The sequence below is a fragment of the Panicum hallii genome, chromosome 9 (assembly GCF_002211085.1).
Source record: "Panicum hallii strain FIL2 chromosome 9, PHallii_v3.1, whole genome shotgun sequence".
Lineage (NCBI taxonomy): Eukaryota > Viridiplantae > Streptophyta > Magnoliopsida > Poales > Poaceae > Panicum > Panicum hallii.
In genome coordinates, this window is record NC_038050.1 from 60,677,506 (window position 1) to 60,696,038 (window position 18,533).

At 52.5% G+C, this 18,533-nt stretch overlaps 2 protein-coding genes across 5 annotated transcripts; both read right to left on the bottom strand.

The window, feature by feature from the left end:
* Positions 1-2,752: 2,752 nt before the first annotated feature.
* On the bottom strand, positions 2,753-8,739 carry LOC112872962 (phospholipase D alpha 1-like). Of its 4 annotated transcripts, none has more exons than XM_025935996.1 (6): positions 8,618-8,739; positions 8,502-8,536; positions 8,116-8,418; positions 5,458-5,517; positions 3,495-5,367; positions 2,753-3,383 (listed from the first exon to the last, which is right to left on the bottom strand). In XM_025935996.1, exons 1-6 carry the CDS (start codon positions 8,683-8,685, stop codon positions 2,933-2,935), a joined length of 2,790 nt encoding a protein of 929 aa, XP_025791781.1. In that variant the 5' UTR covers positions 8,686-8,739; the 3' UTR covers positions 2,753-2,932. The 4 variants fall into 4 exon arrangements, with proteins under 4 accessions (XP_025791781.1, XP_025791780.1, XP_025791783.1 ...); XM_025935995.1 differs by having other exon boundaries at positions 3,495-5,370; positions 8,618-8,738; XM_025935998.1 differs by having other exon boundaries at positions 8,502-8,719.
* Positions 8,740-10,983: 2,244 nt separating this feature from the next.
* Positions 10,984-12,614, bottom strand: LOC112875981 (E3 ubiquitin-protein ligase ATL31-like). Its single transcript, XM_025939998.1, has one exon. The coding sequence runs from the start codon at positions 12,475-12,477 to the stop codon at positions 11,200-11,202; it is 1,278 nt and encodes a 425-aa protein (XP_025795783.1). The 5' UTR covers positions 12,478-12,614; the 3' UTR covers positions 10,984-11,199.
* Positions 12,615-18,533: the final 5,919 nt, after the last annotated feature.

An 18,533-nucleotide genomic window follows, 5' to 3' on the forward strand; every position in this document is an offset into this window, starting at 1 on the left:
TTAGCGTCCTGCGGCGACCGAAGAGAAGCTGAGCGGTCGCCAGCGCCGCCTTCCCATCCCTCACACTCTATGACCAGTGGGCTCGGGCCCACCTGTCATTGGCATGGGTGCTGGAGGGTCGTGGGAAGGGCGGAATCTGAACCGCCCGAGCCGCGCGACGGGCTCAAATAAGACAAGAATCTGAACCGTCTGATGCGCGCGGTGCGCGCGGAGGGCGGGCCCCTCGGGGATCCCGCTACGGGCGAAAGGACACCTATGCCCTTGTCCGGCGGGAACGAGCTGTCCACCCGGCGCGATGCTGGGATTTGGCCCCACCTGCGGGTTCATCCCTCTCCCAAGGTGGGCCCGGGGCCTCTGTCGGTACATACAGATAGGGGTACCTCCCGCTAGGGTGTCCAGGCCTTCGGATTCCCATAATCCATACTCCCCCTCGCCTCTGGGCCACGTGGCATACGGCCTCCGGGCCTGACAGCTGGGGCCGCGGCCTCCGGACCCTCCCCCGAGCTCCATGAGGCCCGGGGCCTCTGCACACCCAGGTGAGGGGGAGAGCTCACGGGTAGCCCCTGCGGACCCGGCCTCCCCTGGGAGGTCCGGGGCCGCCACGTGTGATGGCCGGACCATCACAGACCAGCCCGTTCCAACCGGTCTCGGCGGCCCCGGGCCCCCCTTTCCCTGATTAGGGGTCCGGCGCCACCACGTGTTGCCCAGCGGGAGGAGCGGGGCTGGCCCCACCGCGTGCCTGCGGCCTGAGGCCCCTTACGGGTCGCCTCCTCACCTACCCGCATTCAATGCGGTAGCTGAGTCGGGCGCGCCAAAGTCAAAAGGTGCGGCCTGCCACTGACACACGGGGCAGGTAAGCTGACACCACGGTAAGCCCGTCTGTTTCCAAGGCGGCGCGTCGTATCACCGCGCACAGTACGCGGACTGTGTGCAGTCCCGTCACGGCGCTGCGCGCGTGATGATGGCCTGTAATAGGCGAGCCAAGGCGTGCGCTGTAACAGTGCGCGCGCCACGGGACAGCTCCTTCTCGCCCTCTGACCGAAGGTCCCATCCCAACAGTGACAGCACGGCTTCACTGTTGGGTAACGCTGACGCCGGACACTGTACAAGACAAGGCTGTACACGGCCATATCCTGGCTGTAGATACGCACATCAACTTCTCGATCGAGAGGACTACGGAGAGGAGCTCGAGGAGATGACCTCTATATCTCTCGTAGAACAGCTCCAATTGGCCGGGCCCACCTGTCGGGGTCCCGCACGGTGTAAGCACTCCCCTTGCACTATAAAAGGGAGAGTGTACTCGTTAGAATACAAGGTTCAACAATCAGAAACACAGCCAATACAACACCAAAGTGGACGTAGGGTATTACGCTCCGGCGGCCCGAACCACTCTAAATCTTCGTGTCCTTCCTGTGTTCATCTGTCTACCGATCGAGCGCTCCTAAGTCTCCTCCAAACCCATCCTTAACTAGGATTAGGCGGGTGCTTTCCGCCACCCGGCTGGAGAATTCCTCCGACAGTCTGTCCAGCTATAATTCATTAAGTGAAATCGCATCTTCTTCGCAGCAGAGAACTAAGTGTTTTAAGATGATGAAGTCTTGTTTGGGTTTATTTTAAGAAAAAAGTCTATTTTTAACAATAATTGTCTAAGTTTGGTTTTGTCCATCCAACTCTAAAATTAGAAATTTTAACCATCCAACTATCAAAACCGCTCATATTTGGCCATCGAGCGATTTTGCTGGGTGGTTTAGGTGATGTGGATGCCACCCAACGCTCCTGCTCCTCCTCCCCGATGATCTTCCACCCATCAAACTACCCACGAGTTCCCCCGCCTAAGAAGCATCGAGATCTAGTGTCCTCGCCGAATCGGGCCGAATCACTCCGGGCCATGGGCGCCGGCCGCGAGATCTCGCCGCATCGGGAGCACCTCTCTCCTGCAGCACCTCTCGTCGCCGGTGAGGGACGCCAGGGAGCAGAGCAAGCCCGCGGCGTCTCCATGGGCATCGAGGCAGCACTTGTGTCAACCTCCTCCTGGAGCGGCACACGCCATGCCGGCCTTGAGCCCCGACGGGTACGCGAAGAAGGACAAGCGAACTCGAGCTCCGCCGCGGGCCAGCACCATCAGGAAAGGGAGCTGCAGCTCCATCGCGGGCCAACGCGGCCGGATGAACTGGAGAGGCATGGGGGAGGGTGGTGGCTGGCGCAGGGTGAGAGGAGAGGGATAGGAGAGGAGATGGAGAGGAGGAAGAAAGAGAGAGAGAGGAGGGCTGACAGGTGGGCCCTACCATCATGTGGCATCCACGTTAGCAAATCCACCATCAAAACCGGTCAATGGCCAAATATGAACGGTTTTAAGAGTTGGGTGGCTAAAGATTTATAGTTTTGCAGTTCGATAGTCAAAATCAAACTAAAAGGATAGTTGGATGGCTAAAAATGGACTTCTTCCTTATTATAACATCATCCTTATTATAACATCAGTGGTATTTGGCACCCCACCCCTCTATACAAATGTTATGTTTTCACGCGACGCTTCGCGCGATTCGGCTGCATAAAGCCTCTTTCTCTTAACTTCAAAGTTGCAAATTTGTTTTCTCTTAAACTAGAAATTTGTTTCTAAAACCGTTTGAACATTGGTGTTGCTTAAAATTAACGTAATAAAATGAGATCCATTAGATTCCATTATTTTTCCTAAATGTGGAACCTGGAATATTTTTCTGCTTAATTAGTGGAGTGTATGGTTGGAAATAGGAAATAGGAAGCAGATGAATCACACTTCTGCTTTCTTTTATTCACATAAAAATTACAATCCACATCATAATGCCAACAGTTGCAATACCAGACACACTCTTGTGATCTTGTCACTTGCGTATACATACATCAATAATCAACAACATTTTCACTTCAGTTGCAGTTCACGGTGGATCAACCACCACTAAATCATGTGGTGAGGATGGGCGGGAGGACGTTGGACTTGCCGCCGAGCACCTTCGCCTTGGTGTCCGGGAATTGCTGTGTCATCCCGGTGATCTTGCCCTCGTCGCCCACAACGACCGGGTACGCCATGAGGTGCCCAGGGAGGTCGCCCTGGAACGTGTCGCTCGCGAACATGTCCCAGTACTGCTGCGCCACCTGGTTCATCCTGCGCACGCAAGCCAGGCTCGACGGTCGGAGGAGGAGGTCTCCCGCCCCCGCCGCCGCGGCCTGCCCCAGGTGCTCCTGCCACAGCGCGACCCGGAAGCCGTGGACCTGCCCCCTCGCCGGGCGGTTCCTGGTCGCCAGGTAGCTCGGTTGGTACGCGCCCATCGCGATCTCCGTGTCGCGGCCGCCGTCCATGGAGCGCTGGTTGATGTTGGCCGACCCCACGATGACGTACTCGTCGTCGACTGCAAACAGCCATCGAGGTAAGCAACGATCGAACAACAGAAACCATCGTTGATTAGAGACCAGAAAAATCGACGATGTTCTTGAAATCGTGCATGAACGAAGCAAGTTACCTATCATCGTCTTGGCGTGGACGTAGATCATGAAGCGCCTGGCCTGCTGCGCCCTCTCGTAGTCGGTGTCGGGGTCCGGGCGCTCCGGCGGCGCGTACTCGCCGGGGCTCGGCGCCTCGCGGTTGCCGAGGCAGAAGAAGGTGAGGTAGTCCCTGGGGTCGGCCTGGAGTCCCTTGGCTCGGATGGCCAGCGTGATGTCCTTGTACATCATCTCCATGGTGCGGCGCTGCCAGTCCAGAATGGCCTGCACGGAGCCGCTCTCCGGCACGCCCTCCGGCCACAAGGGCACCACCACGTACACGGCGAACCGCTCGCCGGCCTCGATCTTGCTCACGATCTTGAGCGACAGCTCCTTTGGGATGAGGTGCAGCGCGTTGATGGCCTCCACCGTCACGCCGTCGTTCTGCCGCCACGCGTAGGAGCTCCCCAGAAAGTACTGGTTCTCGATGTAGATGAAGTCCCGCGCGCGGCGGATGGCGTGGATGTACGCGTCCTGGATGCTGCGCTCGATCACATGGTCCTTCCCGCTTACAAGGCCGCGCGCCGCGGCCTCGTCGGGGTTCTCCGGGAACCCCGCCGCCGCGCCGCCGTCGATGGACCTGAACACCTGCACGTTCCAGGACTCGGCGTCGTCGGCCGCCTCGCGCGACGCCCACCCTTTGTCCAGCGTGACCAGGAGGTTGTCGCCGCTCCCCTGCTTCCGCCACCGCTGCTCGAAGTTCTCGAGCACGTCCCACGCCGCCGGGCCCTCGACGCGGCAGTGGACGTCGTGCCACGGCTCCCTGGGCCCGCCCTTTTTGATGGACGCGCCGGGGAAGTTGGGCTGGTGGAAGTCCTTGTTGTGCGTGGTGCCCAGCGTGCGGAACAGCGGGTGCTCCTGCGTGTCGTACCTCCCGTCGCACAGGTCGATGCCGCCGAGGAAGCTCACGAGGCCCGGCGTGTTCGGCCCCTGGCTGCCGCCGCCGTCGACGATCACCGTCTTCTGGTGGTGCGTGAACATGGTGGCCGTCTCGACGTCCTGCACGTAGCTCCGGTCCTTGTCGGGATTCCGCGGGCAGAGCACGCAGTGCACCTTCGTGCCGCGGAAGAAGCCCGCCGTGTCCTCGTCGTGCGTGGCCATCAGCCCGTCGCGCTTGATCGGGCCGAGCCCCATCGACGTCCGGTCGTCCCACACCAGCATCAGCACCGTGACGCCCTCGTCGGCCTTCCGGATGAGCAGCTGGCCGAGCGTCTCCGACGATGGCTGCCGCGGGTCGCGCACCAGCTGGACGTCGGTGTTCACGGACCACCCGGCGATGTACACCATCCGCCGGGCGGCGTTGATCGCCTCGAACACGTCCACCCAGCACCGGCGCGGCTCGTACATCCTGCCGCCGGCGAGCTGGACACGCGGCACGAAGCCGTCGGCGATGTGCGCGTCCTCGTACAGCCGCACCCGGCAGCCGCGGCGCTGCTCGAAGAAGGTGCGCGGGACGCCCCTGTACGCGGCGGTGCCGACGCCGGTGCCCCAGCCGCCTTCCGGGTCCGCGGCGACGTCCGTGAACTGGAGCTGGACGTGTATCTTGTCTCCGCCCCCCAGGGGCTGGCGCTTCTCGTCGCAGATGTCGAGCCACCGCTCCACCTTCCGGCCGGCGACGACGTCCTTGGTGGGCAGGTAGGCGCGGCCGATGAGCGTGGCGCCGACGGCGTTGTCGGCCTTGACGGTGAAGATGATGTTGCTGGCGTCGTGCGCGCAGTAGATGAGGAAGGACTCGTTCCATCGCGGGGAGTGGACGGGGTCCAGCATGCGCGTCCGCCCGACGCGCGCCTTGTCGATGTCCACCGTCGCGTACAGCTTGCCGTCCATGCCGAGGCCGATGGCGTTCTCCAGCGGCTGCTGCAGCGCGAAAGCAACGTCAGGATTACTTACGATGGCAAGGATTGGGCAGGTGTAGTGCCACAGAGACCCCGGAATGAGCTAAACCTTGCATTTGCAGAAGGGCAGCTTCATGATCCATGAGAAGACCTTCCGCTTCATCTGAATCTGGTTGCAGACAAGATCAAAATTTAGACAATTCGTTAATGAATGGCATTTGGAAAAGTCCTGTCTTTCTACTTGTCAAAACGTTTTCAACTCTGATCATGGTCCGGTTTACTAGACTATCCGTTATGCTGATTTTGATCGTCAACAGAGCATCAATATTACAAATAATGGATAGATTAAAAATGAAATGTCGATGCTAATAGATCCATCATAAATTATTTTCATAACATAATATCCTTTTCATTTTAAATATCATTTTCATAATAACAAGTCAAGGTTGCTGCACCTTGTAGACAATACTGATATCTTTATAAACTTATGTTTGTGATCAAAATAAGTATTTGCCATTTATGAGAAAATAGGGATCCATGATTAATCAGAGGAATGCCAGTAATCCATATTTTTTTTAGACTTTGCAAGATTACATGAGGACCAATGGTGGTCACCCTTTGATGATGAGTGATTGACAATATTGTGTGGATTGATGCATCTCTTTAGCTCATGATGTGCAGGTGTAGGATGCAACATGACGGTTGACAAATGCGGTGAAGTTTGTTTATGCCGATGGACCAAAGGTGGTGAAGGATGGATATGAGTAGGCTTGGACTGAAAGACCCGAGGAATCTGGGCGGGCTCGTGGGCGATCCATGTGCTGCACTGAAGAGCAAGAGTACATGGACGAGATGAAAACGGCGTCGCTCAAATCAAAGAGGAAGGTGATGGCAAGTTCGAGTAGACTGCCCGTGTGTGGGAGTGCAAAAGACTTGAAGGCGTTGTGGCACTTGGCGGAGGCCGAACACGTGTTGACATCGAGAAGGTCGCATGGCAGCCAAGTGGAGATGGACAGTTTGGGTGGTTTGGACCTCAAAACCATCATGCAAGGCAGGTTTCCGGGTTTGGGCCTCAAAACTGAGGGCACGTCTGGTGCGGCCGGATGGCGATGATGGAGGGCATATGATGCAATCGCGAAGCTTGCGTCAAGGCGAAGCAAAGTCGTGAAGGCGACGTGTCCGTCCGATGCTCCAATAAAAAGTTGGATAATTTTACCCTTGGAGGATATTTGGGTTGTATGCTTAATGGAATGGTGCTTTGGTCATTTGCCAGCGCCTATATAGAGATATGGTTTGTTTAGAAACCAAACCTTTAGGGAGGTGCTCTCATTTGAGTGTGTGAGAGTTTTGGTTAGGGTTAGAGAGAGGGAGAGATGAGAGACTCTTTGATTTGAGCTTTTGCCACTCTACCTTGGATTATGCCTAGAAGTGGCTATAACCAGACCTCTTGAGATAATCCAAAGATCAATTTCGTGACAAATTATTCTATTCTCTCATTTTTTGGGATTTTCGGGGCTATTTTTGGTGATTTTTCATTCATCACTTTTGGTTGCGAAATCCATAAATTTTGTTTGAGATTTTGTTGGTAGGATCCTTGTGAGCAACTTTGATTCATTTTCTCCTCAAATCCCTCACGAGTTTGGCTCGAATTTTGAGTTTTCCCAAAGAAGAACGTGTTCTCGTAAGGGCACTCAGTTTTTCCCCAAATTCACAATGAATACTTGATCTTTTCGTGATCTTCTTCTTAGATCTATTACTCCTTAAGGTAGTGCTTCTATGGTTCAAGTTTTGTTTGAATCTATGGAGTTTTGATAGAGTATTTTAGAGAATCGAAAAGGGCGACCAGAGGGGGTGAATGTGAGGCTTTATTACATCTCTCTAAACTACATATTTAAACCAGTTATCACAAAGCTACATATTTAGCTTTGGTAAACATGTACTCCGCTATCATAATTACTTGACATTTATGAGTATTAATGGACTTTGAGGTGTAACTTCGACCACTATTGATTAGAACGTATAGCTATACATCTAATAAATCTTTGAGATTATGAAAAACATATACATATAGTATTTATGCTTCTAAACTAAATATTAGGATAACTACCGATGATCAAAATTTTATATGATGATATTTTGATCAAAGAGTCAAGTATTTATGCCCAGGGATTATTAGTTTATCTTCAACTACATATATATCACGGAAACTGTAAGGATAGCATCCATGGGTAGCTGGTTGTATATTCATAAATAAAAGTTATACTTTGCGACAATTCACGCATGAATTTGTGATACGTAGACTTAAATATATAATTGTTGTGACCAAATTGACGCAAAATCTTCAAGCTAGCAAAGAAGGCGGCTAGAAAGATCTTCAGTGTAATTTTTTTTGGTACTCGGTACCTGCCTAGTGTTTTTTGATAAATATCCGACATGAGACACTCTTTGGGAGTCTTAAAAAACAAAAACATGATAAAATGCCTTGAAGTTGTAGTTTTGTCAAAGAGCCCATGGTTTTGCAAAAGTTGGTATGGATGGAAAGGCTCAAACCCCCAAAGTGCGTAGGCCCAGCCCAGCAGCGAACAAGGTTATGATACTGAAAGGGACACAAAGCCCATCGTCACGATGAGCAGCAAGACCAACGGAGGATTTATCCTTGTTTTTTAGTGGAAGGAAAAAGAAAACCAAGGATTATTTGCGCCTTATCAAGTGAGATACTGTATAGTTTTCTCTAAACAAAAAAAAAAAGAATATACAGTAGTGCTACCTTCTTGGTCGGCTGCAGCTGGCCGTCTGACGTGACGGACAGGTCGGCCGCCACGATCCTTGCGTCGATCACCCCGTGCAGCAGCAGCTGCGTCGTCTGTGGCTGTTCCATGGCGTCCGGCGGCTTCTTCTTCTTCGAGCGAGCTCCTCGATCTTCCGCCGCCTTGGCCTAGCCCTCGCTCTCTACTTCCTGGCTTCTTCAGAGCGAGCTGAGCCCCGACGACGAGGCCAAGAACAAGGTGCGCGCGCAGTATATATACTACCCCACTCCCGCCCGGATAAAGCAGCTGCCCAGGAAAGCACGCTATGCAAGGAGATATACTATTTATCTATATATCCATGGAGAGGAAAGTGCCGAGGAAGAACAGGGTGCTGTGGGTCACTCACCTGCGCTTTCCCTCCTTCCTTGCTTCAAGAACAATCTGATGAGAAAGGGATTAAGGGGAAGAACGAAGCCGAAAGAGAGCTCGCTGCCGGAAGGTATCGCGGCAAGGGATCCCTACCGTGACTTCACGAGCACGCGGGGAGCAGCAGTGCAGGAAAAGTAAAGGACAAGTTCGGCAACGATCATCAGTTAGTTCGTCGTCGAGGCAACAACGCTGGATTCCGATAGGGGTTTCGCGAGATGCGTCGTCGTCCTCTTGCTTTTTTATTCTATAGGTGCGTCGTGTGCAGGGAAAAGGAGCAGAAGTGCTGAAGAAGATCAGATTCTGGGGGTTTGGCATTCGGTTTTACAGCGCGGTCAGAACACGCGTGCTCTCTAGGTGCTGCACGTTTCACATCTGAAGAAGCAGACCGAACTGTGCCGTTCTGGTTTTTCTTTCAGGCTACAAGAAAGTCGTGCGCTTAGCCGGAGACTGAATTGAAATCTGACCTGAGACCTGCTGAATACCCTGGAAGATCGCACGATACTACCGATATTTTCCTCAGGAAAGGAGCAGCCGGCCATGATTATTCGCTGACGAGTGACAGAATCTGCCTACCTTGGCAATGCATTTCTCCTCGTCCAGATCGCGAGCCTAGCTCTCCAGAAACCGGAAAAGAATACACCTGCAATGAAAACCATATCTCAACCCCTACGTCACGAGATGGTAGCCGATAATTCCGAAGGCTTGAAATGATGGTTCATCAAGAACAAAATGCTCCTCGTCACAGGTAGCTTCCTTGCATCTATTCATTCTGATGCGAACCCAACTCCCAAAGCCAGCATCATCACCACCCCATGGCCGCTTCATTCGTTGCCACCGTCCTTGACACTGACCACCGGTGAGCCCTCCTCAACCAGACTAGAGCTTCGGCGCCAAACCAATAATCTAGCCACCATTAAGCTCCATTTCCTATGGCTTTGCCGCCGCCGTTCCTACCGCCACCCCGCTTGGCGGTGCCACCACACCAGCCCTAAGCCCCTAACCACCATGATGCGGGCCCTGTTGTCCACCGCCACTGTGGCAAGTGATGTCTAGCTAGGTCCGGCTATCACAATTCACAAATCACAAATCTGCCCAAGTCCCTAGCTCCAAAGATCTAATCCTAAAGCTTGCGGAGCCCGGAGTTTTACCGAAACTCGTTGTACGTGGAGGAGGAATTCGACCTTTTTCCCATGAAATTAGGCGACAGTTAAATGGCACAATTATGTTTCTTTCCAGTCATGCACTGAAATCTGACTTGGCGTGATGAATATCTGGGAGATCGCACCCACGATGCTACTAATTTCTTCAGAAGGTCCAAGAAACTTGCGCAGTTGTCTATCCTTCACGCACAGCATGATCAGTTGCTGACGAGAGTTGCAGTAATCAGAGAGGTGTGTGTGATTGACTCTAACCTGAGAAACAATATTGTTGGGAACTTGACAGTTCCTACTTCCTAGCTCTTCTCCACTCACTTGCAGGTTGTTCAGTGTGTTACAGCGATGAAACAACAGGAAAATACGCAGGAGTTGACCAAAATAAACTACCTGTCTTTTTGTACCTGACACTCGTGTTCGTTAGAAATATATATAGCTGTTCTTATATGTTGACATCTTGTCTGCTATGTTGACCATGCGATGGGAGGAGGCTGTGTATTCATTTGCCACTTGGACATTTTTAAATAGAGTCTTACATGTTTGGTTGCATTTTGCTGCCTAGGTACTCAAATTTCAAGTCTTGACCTGGATGTATCCAACTGGCTATCTACATTGTTTAGTGTGCTTGCAGAAACAGAATTTCTAAAAGGATTGCACACAAGATGCTGGATTATCTATAATTTGAAGATGTCTCTGTCGGTATGGTTTGAAAGAAAATTTCTGCAACTGCATCTCTTGCATGATCTAGCTTGAAGCTTTGCTTGCATTATAGTTCAAGTGGCCTCCTTTTCTGCCTTGTTATGGGGGGTAATGGATCTACTCATCATGGGCTGCCACAAAGTCAACTGCGCTCTAGCTGCATAAACAACACCTTCAGTTCCAGCTTCTTAGTCTTTGACATCGTAGATGCATAATTTGGTGTCAGTCTCATGGTTTACTGCTAATGAGGATCACGTCAGGCTTGCAAGCACATATTGTTGCTGTGTTCTGAACTTCTGATTTCAGAATCTCAGGGCAGCTGCTGAATTCCAAGATGGATCTGTTACTTATGATTGTGCCCTTGTACTACTTTACTCGAGAATTGTAAACAACCATTTTCCCCCCATGATGACTGGTGCATGCACTCCAACTGGTTCGTGGACAGAAAGTCATGTGCATGCTTCAGGTAAACATCGTCGGCGATGACGATATGATGGATGAACTGAAGTAGAGCCTCTGATGAAGATTTACAACCAAATCGTTACACTGCTATGAAAAAATGGAGTAGAGAAAATCTACAAATTCTAACCATATATGACAGAAATATTTCCATGAGCCTCTATTTTTAGTGGTCTCAAAAACTTAACAATTCTGTATGTACATAGCACTTCCAATCGACAAGATGACAACTAGTAACTCTAAATGTACAGTTGCTGTCAGATTCATCAAACCATGAGCAATCACTCTACTCTAACTATAGGATAGCTGAAATGAAGAACGCTACGAAAAGAAATTCACGGTCAGATATGCCTTCTGCAGGGTTCACCGCTGCGACGTCGCCGGCGCGGCCGGAACGGCCGTCGAGACCTGGAAGACCTCCGGGTTCCAGTCGCCGGCCGCGACGTCGCCGTCGATGACGAACCCGGCGAACGTGAGGCTGTGCGCGTAGTACTTCTCCACGTCGTCCTGAACTACCACCACCTTCACCTCCTCCCCGTCGCCGGTATGCAATGGCACCACCCTCCCGTGGTCGTCCGCCTCGCTCGTTCGCGACCCCGTCAGCGCCCGGAACAGCCCCGACCACCGCCGGCTCGGGCGCGCGGCCGACATTGTCCGCAGAGCTGCCGACGCCGACCGCCCGCTGGAGGCGCTCGGCAGCGCGGTGGACGCGGTCACCGCGCTCATTGCCCTGCGGAGGCGCTTCGCCTCGTCGATCTCCCGTTTGAGCCTCTCCGGCAGCCGCAGCGTGTACCGGTCCACCCGCTCCTCCGCCGTCTCCGCCTGCTGCTGCTCGTCGGGCGACGTGGGGTCCTGTCGTCCTGGCGTTGACTCGGACGGTTCCATGTCGATGCTGACAACCGTGTCGGTGGGCGTTTCCGCCTGGGCAGCGAGGTCAGCGGCCAGGACGTGGCCGGCGTCTGCGACGGCCGGGTCGGAGAGGTCGGCGCGGCAGACGGGGCAGGTGACGTGCGCGGCGAGCCACACGTCGATGCACGCGGCGTGGAAGACGTGGCAGCACCCGGGGAGGAGGCGGAGCTTCTCGCCGGCGTCGTCGAACTCGGAGAGGCAGACCGCGCACTCGAGCGCCCCGCGGCCGGCCTTGACCGCCCGCGCCGTGGCGTACGTGAGCACGGGGAGCGCCTCCATCGCCGCGGCGTCGAGCCCCGCGGCGCGCCTCCTGCCACCAATGGCCGCCGACGCGAACGCGGCCGCGGCCGCGGCCGCGACGGCCGCGTTGGCGCTCAGGGCGCCGCGGCGCGCGGCGTCCGCGGCCGTGGCGAGCTCGGAGCGGCGGCGGAGGTAGGCCGAGAAGAAGCCGAGCATGAAGAGCGCGGCGATGATCCCGACGAAGAGGAGCGACGTGGTGAGGCTGAAGCTGCCCCCTCCTCCTCCTCCTCCTCCTCCTTCGCCGCCGCCTCCGGCTCCACCGCCGGCCGGCGGTGACGGCGGCGAGAACGCGCCGGAGATGGCTGCCCCGGGCGGCGGGTGCAGGACGTACTGCGACGAGGTCGGCCGCGCAACTGCGAGAGCGAGGACCAGCACCCGGAGAAATGTGCGGCCGCGGCGCGGCCACGTGGTGGCCGGCGGCGCGGGCGCCATGGAAGCTTCGGGAAGGCAGTGGAGGGGCCGGGGGATCGAGGTGGTGCGCGGCGCGGGGGGGAGTGGGGAGGTGCGCGCGTGACGACGACGGCGATGTGAACTGTGATGGAAAACAAAAAATTAATGGAGAGGCGGACGGAGGAGAAGCCTGGAGACGACGTGCGCGCGAGGAGAGAGTGACGTGGGAGCGAGTAGGGGTCGACCGGATCGGAGCTTCCATTTGAGGACAGCCATAGGTTATATACCAAGGGGGGCTCCCGCGTTCGCCATTGTTTAAGCGCCGGAGAGCTGAGCGCGGACATGTGTGGTTAGGCCAAAGTCAAACCCCACACGTTCCGTGGTTGGTGACTGGCCGGGCGCGTGGTGGACGGGAAGTGAGTGAAGCCTTTTTCCGTGGACACCAAGCTCCATTCTCGCACATTGTCCTCACGTCATTAGAAGGTTGTGGAGCAGTTTCCGCGGCAGTAGCTTGCGAGTTCTTTCCAGGAGTTACCTTCTGAGAAAAGCTAAACAACACCCGGTTGTTTTGAAGGCTCCCGGCACCCGAATTCGTGACCGCCAGATCGCTACCTTTGTTGCGTTTTGTCCATCCGATCCCGCTGTCCAGCCTGCCATCCGTTTGTCTCATTTTCTATATCGCTGACAATCTGACCCCGCATCGCAGCGTCCTGCTCCATCTCATTTCCCCTTTCACTGAGGCCAGCATGATTTACTTTTCTGAATATTATGACAATCTGTGTAGTGAGAATGGGGTGATGCCTATTATGTTTGCTTTTGAAGAGGGATGTTTAGGCACATATATACACAATGCCTTGGGTCCTGCTTTTGTTGATTAAATCCATCTCGCATAAGGTGCAGAAGTGTACTAGTAGGAGGATATGTGCATCTGTTTTTTGAGGGGTTAGTTCATTATGACTTTTATACATAACAGCTCATCTGTTTTTTGACTGTCTTTTATACATAACAGCTCAATATTCCAAGACAAGGCCAAAACACCATAGGTCATTATATCAGCTATGTTCTAGCTCGTGTGTGTCTATACTTACTGTTGTTTAATTTCTTAGTAGATGGCCCGGAAGAGAACCAGTGAATTAGCAGTGGATTCAGGGAGTGAAGGTCACCGATGATTCAGACTCTGAAGTTACGACTTTCATGCTAGTCATTATTGGGCTATTCTATCTTAGAAGGAATGTTGATGTTTTTTATATAAGCGATTATCTTGTTTTTCTCTTCCTCTATTTTTGAATGATGGTAATCCGTTTTGCCTTCTTTTTGCAAATATATGATGTGTCATTCTGTTCACAAATTCATACTTTTTAATCTACTAGAACATGGCCCATTATTCAGCACTTTTTCTCAGTCTCTACTACACTCCATGAATTGAGTAACTTTTGAAGATATAATAATCCTGACTTAATTGTATCACAAATCAACATGGATTTCAAGATGCTAGTCTACACTTAGATGAACTCATCAAACTTGCGTTATCTTTTCCCAAAGATGAGATGTACAACATAGATGAGTTGATATGACAGTGAGAATAACACTATCATTTCAGTGTTGTTGGACTATAAATGCACTGGAATGGAGCTATTTTTTTATTCAACGGCATCTTCCTGATCTGTATATTTCAAGATAACATGTGTATTATAATGCTTGTGACCCCCTAGTAGTAATTGTGTGCATGACCCTTGTTGTGTCTGAGGATCCTAATCAATGTTTAGTGTCATTGTTTTACACTAGCGATAGACTAATATTACATGACATGATACACTGTCATTCTTGAATATATGTAATGTCATTATATCATAAGTACACTGTCAGCACAACTGCACTTTTTAGTAACTATTGTAACCTCAGTTCTGCTTCTCAAATTACTTCTTTTGTGGAGACCCAAACCTATTCCCACCATGCAGTGAACCTTTCTGTAAGGACATATCTTAGCACTGGTACATCTCTATTGTTCTATGCAATTTGTGATCAGTCCACAGTGTCCATTATTTAAGATAATGTATTCATATGTCTGTTTTTATGCTTTGAAATTCGGTGGGTATGCACTCCTGCTAATACATTATGCCCCTTGATTATATACAGTGTTTCAATTTTATTTGTTTTTACAGTGATTATCTAGCCGTCAGTTTGATGCGTTGACACTGTAAAATTGTCATTATTATTCTGTGCCTAGGTTTTTGTATGCATTAGTGCCAATATTTGATCTGCATCACAACATGACATCTTCTTTTTATCTCACAAAATCTATCCTGTTGCCCTTTTATTTTTCCTGCAGATGGCATGCAACTATGAGGTTAACCCCAACCTGGCGATACTGACTGTCCGAACATTTTGAGTTCATCCTGGACTCAGCTGACCCAATCTCCTCCATCGGCATTGCTTGTGACCTTTTCTGAGCACTTCACTTTCATCTGGTGCTCGAATTATGTTGCGAAGGGTCTGTGTGGCATGATTGTGAAGGTTGGCGAAGATGAATTTTGTTTGACTATATGTCAAGAATGTTCACCTTATGCCGTTCGACCATGACGTGGGCAGCATGCTAGCATCCTCTTCATCTAGGAGGAAAAATGTGATGCCTTTTGATGAAGTAATGCTGTCCTTATATGCCAACAACTACCAGGATTGGCTGGTACTTTTTCGATATGAAAGATAATATTTTATATTATGTATATATATGATTGAGAATTACTATGATGAACTCTGACGTATATCAGTACCAGTTGAGGCTGTATGAAAATATATGCCAATGTCATTTGCTAACTTATATATTTTTTTGGTAGTTTTTCCTTTAATTTTTCTGCATGCAAATGTGTACCCTTCACATTTATTCCTATATATTAGTACTATCAATCTCTTTTTCTGTCATGTGTATTCATTCCAAAATAGAGGGATGAGACAAATATGTGCCATTGTTGCGCTGTGCTTTTATGGCTGTCAGATTTTGATCTGATGGTTTACAATTCGGGTGTCAGATTTACCTGAAACTCTCGAATTTTTCTTTTCTCATAATCAGGTGTTTTGAATAGACTAAACAGCCGGTTGTTGGCAGATTTAGAAACACCCGGTTGTTAAATAGACAGGCTCTACCTTTTTACAAGCATCTTGTGGTGCTAACAAGATTGGCCATGGGACTTTGGCATGTTAACTTTTTAGGGATTCAATCAAAGTCAATTTTTTTAAATTCAATCAAACATGCGCCAAAATTACGAACTTGCCTTAATTTTGGCTGGACAAATTTTGAAACTCAACCAAGCAGATAGCAGCTCTAGGCGTGCGCTGTGTGCTCTAGCATTTTCCGAGTAGGAAATCTTCGTGATGGGCCGATCGACCAAAGCTTTGCTGCTGAGAGTGGCCGCTAGCTGTGGCGGCGCCATTGGTGACGCGAACGCATGCATGCGCGGGGCATCCATCCCTGTCTGCCCTGCACGCCTCGCCCTCCTGCCTACTGCTCCCTCCTCCTCCACCCTGTATCGACGATGGGCGGCCGTACACACATGAAACGTCGCAGTTGTCCGTGCAGTGCGCGTCCGTACGTTCCGGTCTCGTCATGTGCCTGCGGAGGCTGCTAATAGTAATAGCATGCCACGCAGCGCCGTTCCCCGGCCGCCACGCGCTGCGGCGCCGGACCACACGTCCACACGTACGGATCGGAGAGGCATGTCGGCGACGTACGTTACGGTGGCGTCGTGCGTGCACGAGCGAGCGAGTGGAGCTTGCGCGCGCACGGCCCATGAAGAGGGCTCTAGCTACGTGATAGTGCCAGGTTTTCGTGAGGACGAGAAGCTGCACTCCCAAGCCCAGACAATTTTGTGGCTGCTCAATGGTCTTGTATAGGAGTAAAGTACTGCTCGTTCTCGTTAATGAGCTCCGACTATTATACTGTGTACTAGCACTAGTATAGCTAGGATAGGACGAGCGAGGAGCTTCCTCCTCCGTTATGTCCGTACGTACCGTACGGTACGTCCAGTATTTGGGAATCGATCGACGCGAGTGCCGGACGTGCCCGGCGACGACGTAGCAGCCAGTACGGCGGCGCACGTGTCCGGTCCGAAGACGCGCGACGGCCGGTGGCGCCGTGGTGGTGTCTGAGGATCGATCAGCGCGTACCAACAGCACGTGCCGACGACAGCGCGATCGACGATGCATGGACGACCGGAGGCAGCTTGCAAACGTCGCGCCGCCCCCTCCCCGTACGAGACCCCCGTCTCCGCACAGGATCGGTGCGCGTGCAGCGCCGCCACTCGTACGCGCGCGCTGGGCGGGTGTCCGGTGCCGCCCGGGATCGGGGAGGCCTTAGGGACAGTGGGCGTCGCGAGAAGCCTGCCACCGGAGGCGAAGCCATACGTCGCCGCGGCGACTGGATCGGAACCGGGCCTCGGCCCTCCTCCAGCCAGGCAGCCACGCTCCCTAAACAGCGGCGGCGGCCGAGCAGCGGCGGCAGCGATGTTCGGAGTTGGAAGTTGTCTCTTAGGTTGGCAACGGGGCGGGTCGGGGTTGGGAAGGCAACCACCGTCCCCGCTCCGTTTCCCGAAATAGAGTCCCCACCCCGATCCTGATTTCTCTGACACGGTAAATTCTTTCTCCGTCTCCGATTTTCGCAGATCCCCGATCCCCGTTGGAGCTCCGTGAGGGAATGCTTCAGCAACATGTTGAAGATTGAAGCCGTGCAGATCGACGGACGATGTGCCGGTGCCGGTGCAGGCGGCGTCGGCGGCCGGTAGGACGCTCCCAAGGCAGCGGCCGAGCGGTGGGCTGGGGGAGGCGGCGAGCGAAATGGAGGCGGAGGAGGAGACTGAAGAGATATCGTGGTTAAGAGTTAGGATGCAGCCCACTAGCCCCGTTGCCGACCTGAGTTGTCTCCGCCGCGATGCGTCCGGTTCCAGTCGCGTATACACGAAATTTAGGAATCGCCTGGCACCGGGCCACCAGGGTGATCTTTTTCGCAGCGTGCGACAACACAGTTGTTGGTGCAAACCCACCAGAAATTTGCTGCAGCGATGCAGTAAAGCAGCCCTCTTAGCCTGGCGTTTTATGGCTCAGAACATATGATTTTTGGGCCGTTGCTCCGTGCAGCCCAACGGCCCATATATTCCTCCCGATTAAATCTAGCCCCTCTTTTTGCTTGCAATCTTGCATACCACCACTCTAGCATGCATGCCACAGTACTACGGACAAACATATCAATTAGATCTAAATATAACCTTCCATCCAGCTAACTAAAAACGTATACGTACCGCGTCTCGTTTCGAATATTTATTGCATCAAATTTTAAAACTAAATTTTCCGCCGAAACCACACCAAACAATTCACCTTTAATCTTAGCATACGCGATTGAATTTGATCCAACCACAGACGCCGACGCCCCGTCTTCCCCAGCCTCCCCGGCTCTGGCACCGCCCTCTGCCGCCACCCTCTATCGCCGCTGCCGCTAATTATCTCAGACCGAACTTCCCCGTCCGGTTTCTGATCCATCGGATGTCAAGCCTCCGTCCAGCAATCCGCCTTATTTTTTCCTAAAGCTGCCGGTGGCCAGCGGCGCCCAGCAATCCTATTCTTGAAAGTCCGGCCGTCGGAGCTTGGGGAGGAAGATGAAAGAGCGGAAGATGTTCTCTCCGAGCGAGGGTGTGTTCGTTTCCTCCCACAGGTCTCTAAAATATTTTTAGAGTGCTCGCTCCTTTTAAAAAATCACGACCTCTAAAGAAAGGACACTCGCACGATCAGAGGCTGGATTAGAGGCCAGTTTGGTGTCGAATCTCTAAACTTTAAATGTTTCGGGTTTTAGGCGCCGGAAACGAACGGACCCTGTGTCAATTCCACTCACAATGCGAGGAATAGATTTCACGGGAGAAGGCAGAGGTAGACCCGACCGGACGCTTCTAGCCGGTGACAGCGGCCACGTACGTGCGCACGTGTAGGCTCGCCGAGCGCACCACGTCCATTCGTCGGCACGTGTCCATCTTCTTTTTACGCCACCGGCCGACAGCGTAACGACTCGCCACTCGCACTTTTCAGTGTTCACCGATGCTAGCCTTCGCTTCCCGTCT

Bases quoted from the DNA above. Each gene is read 5' to 3' on its own strand.
- LOC112875981 (XM_025939998.1), bottom strand. From the start codon at position 12,477: ATGGCGCCCGCGCCGCCGGCCACCACGTGGCCGCGCCGCGGCCGCACA.
- LOC112872962 (XM_025935995.1), bottom strand. From the start codon at position 8,685: ATGATCGTTGCCGAACTTGTCCTTTACTTTTCCTGCACTGCTGCTCCC. The intron at 8,537-8,617 runs GTAGGGATCCCT...CTTTCTCATCAG, and splicing joins CGCGTGCTCGTGAAGTCACG to ATTGTTCTTGAAGCAAGGAA. The intron at 3,384-3,494 runs GTAACTTGCTTC...GGCTGTTTGCAG, and splicing joins CCACGCCAAGACGATGATAG to TCGACGACGAGTACGTCATC.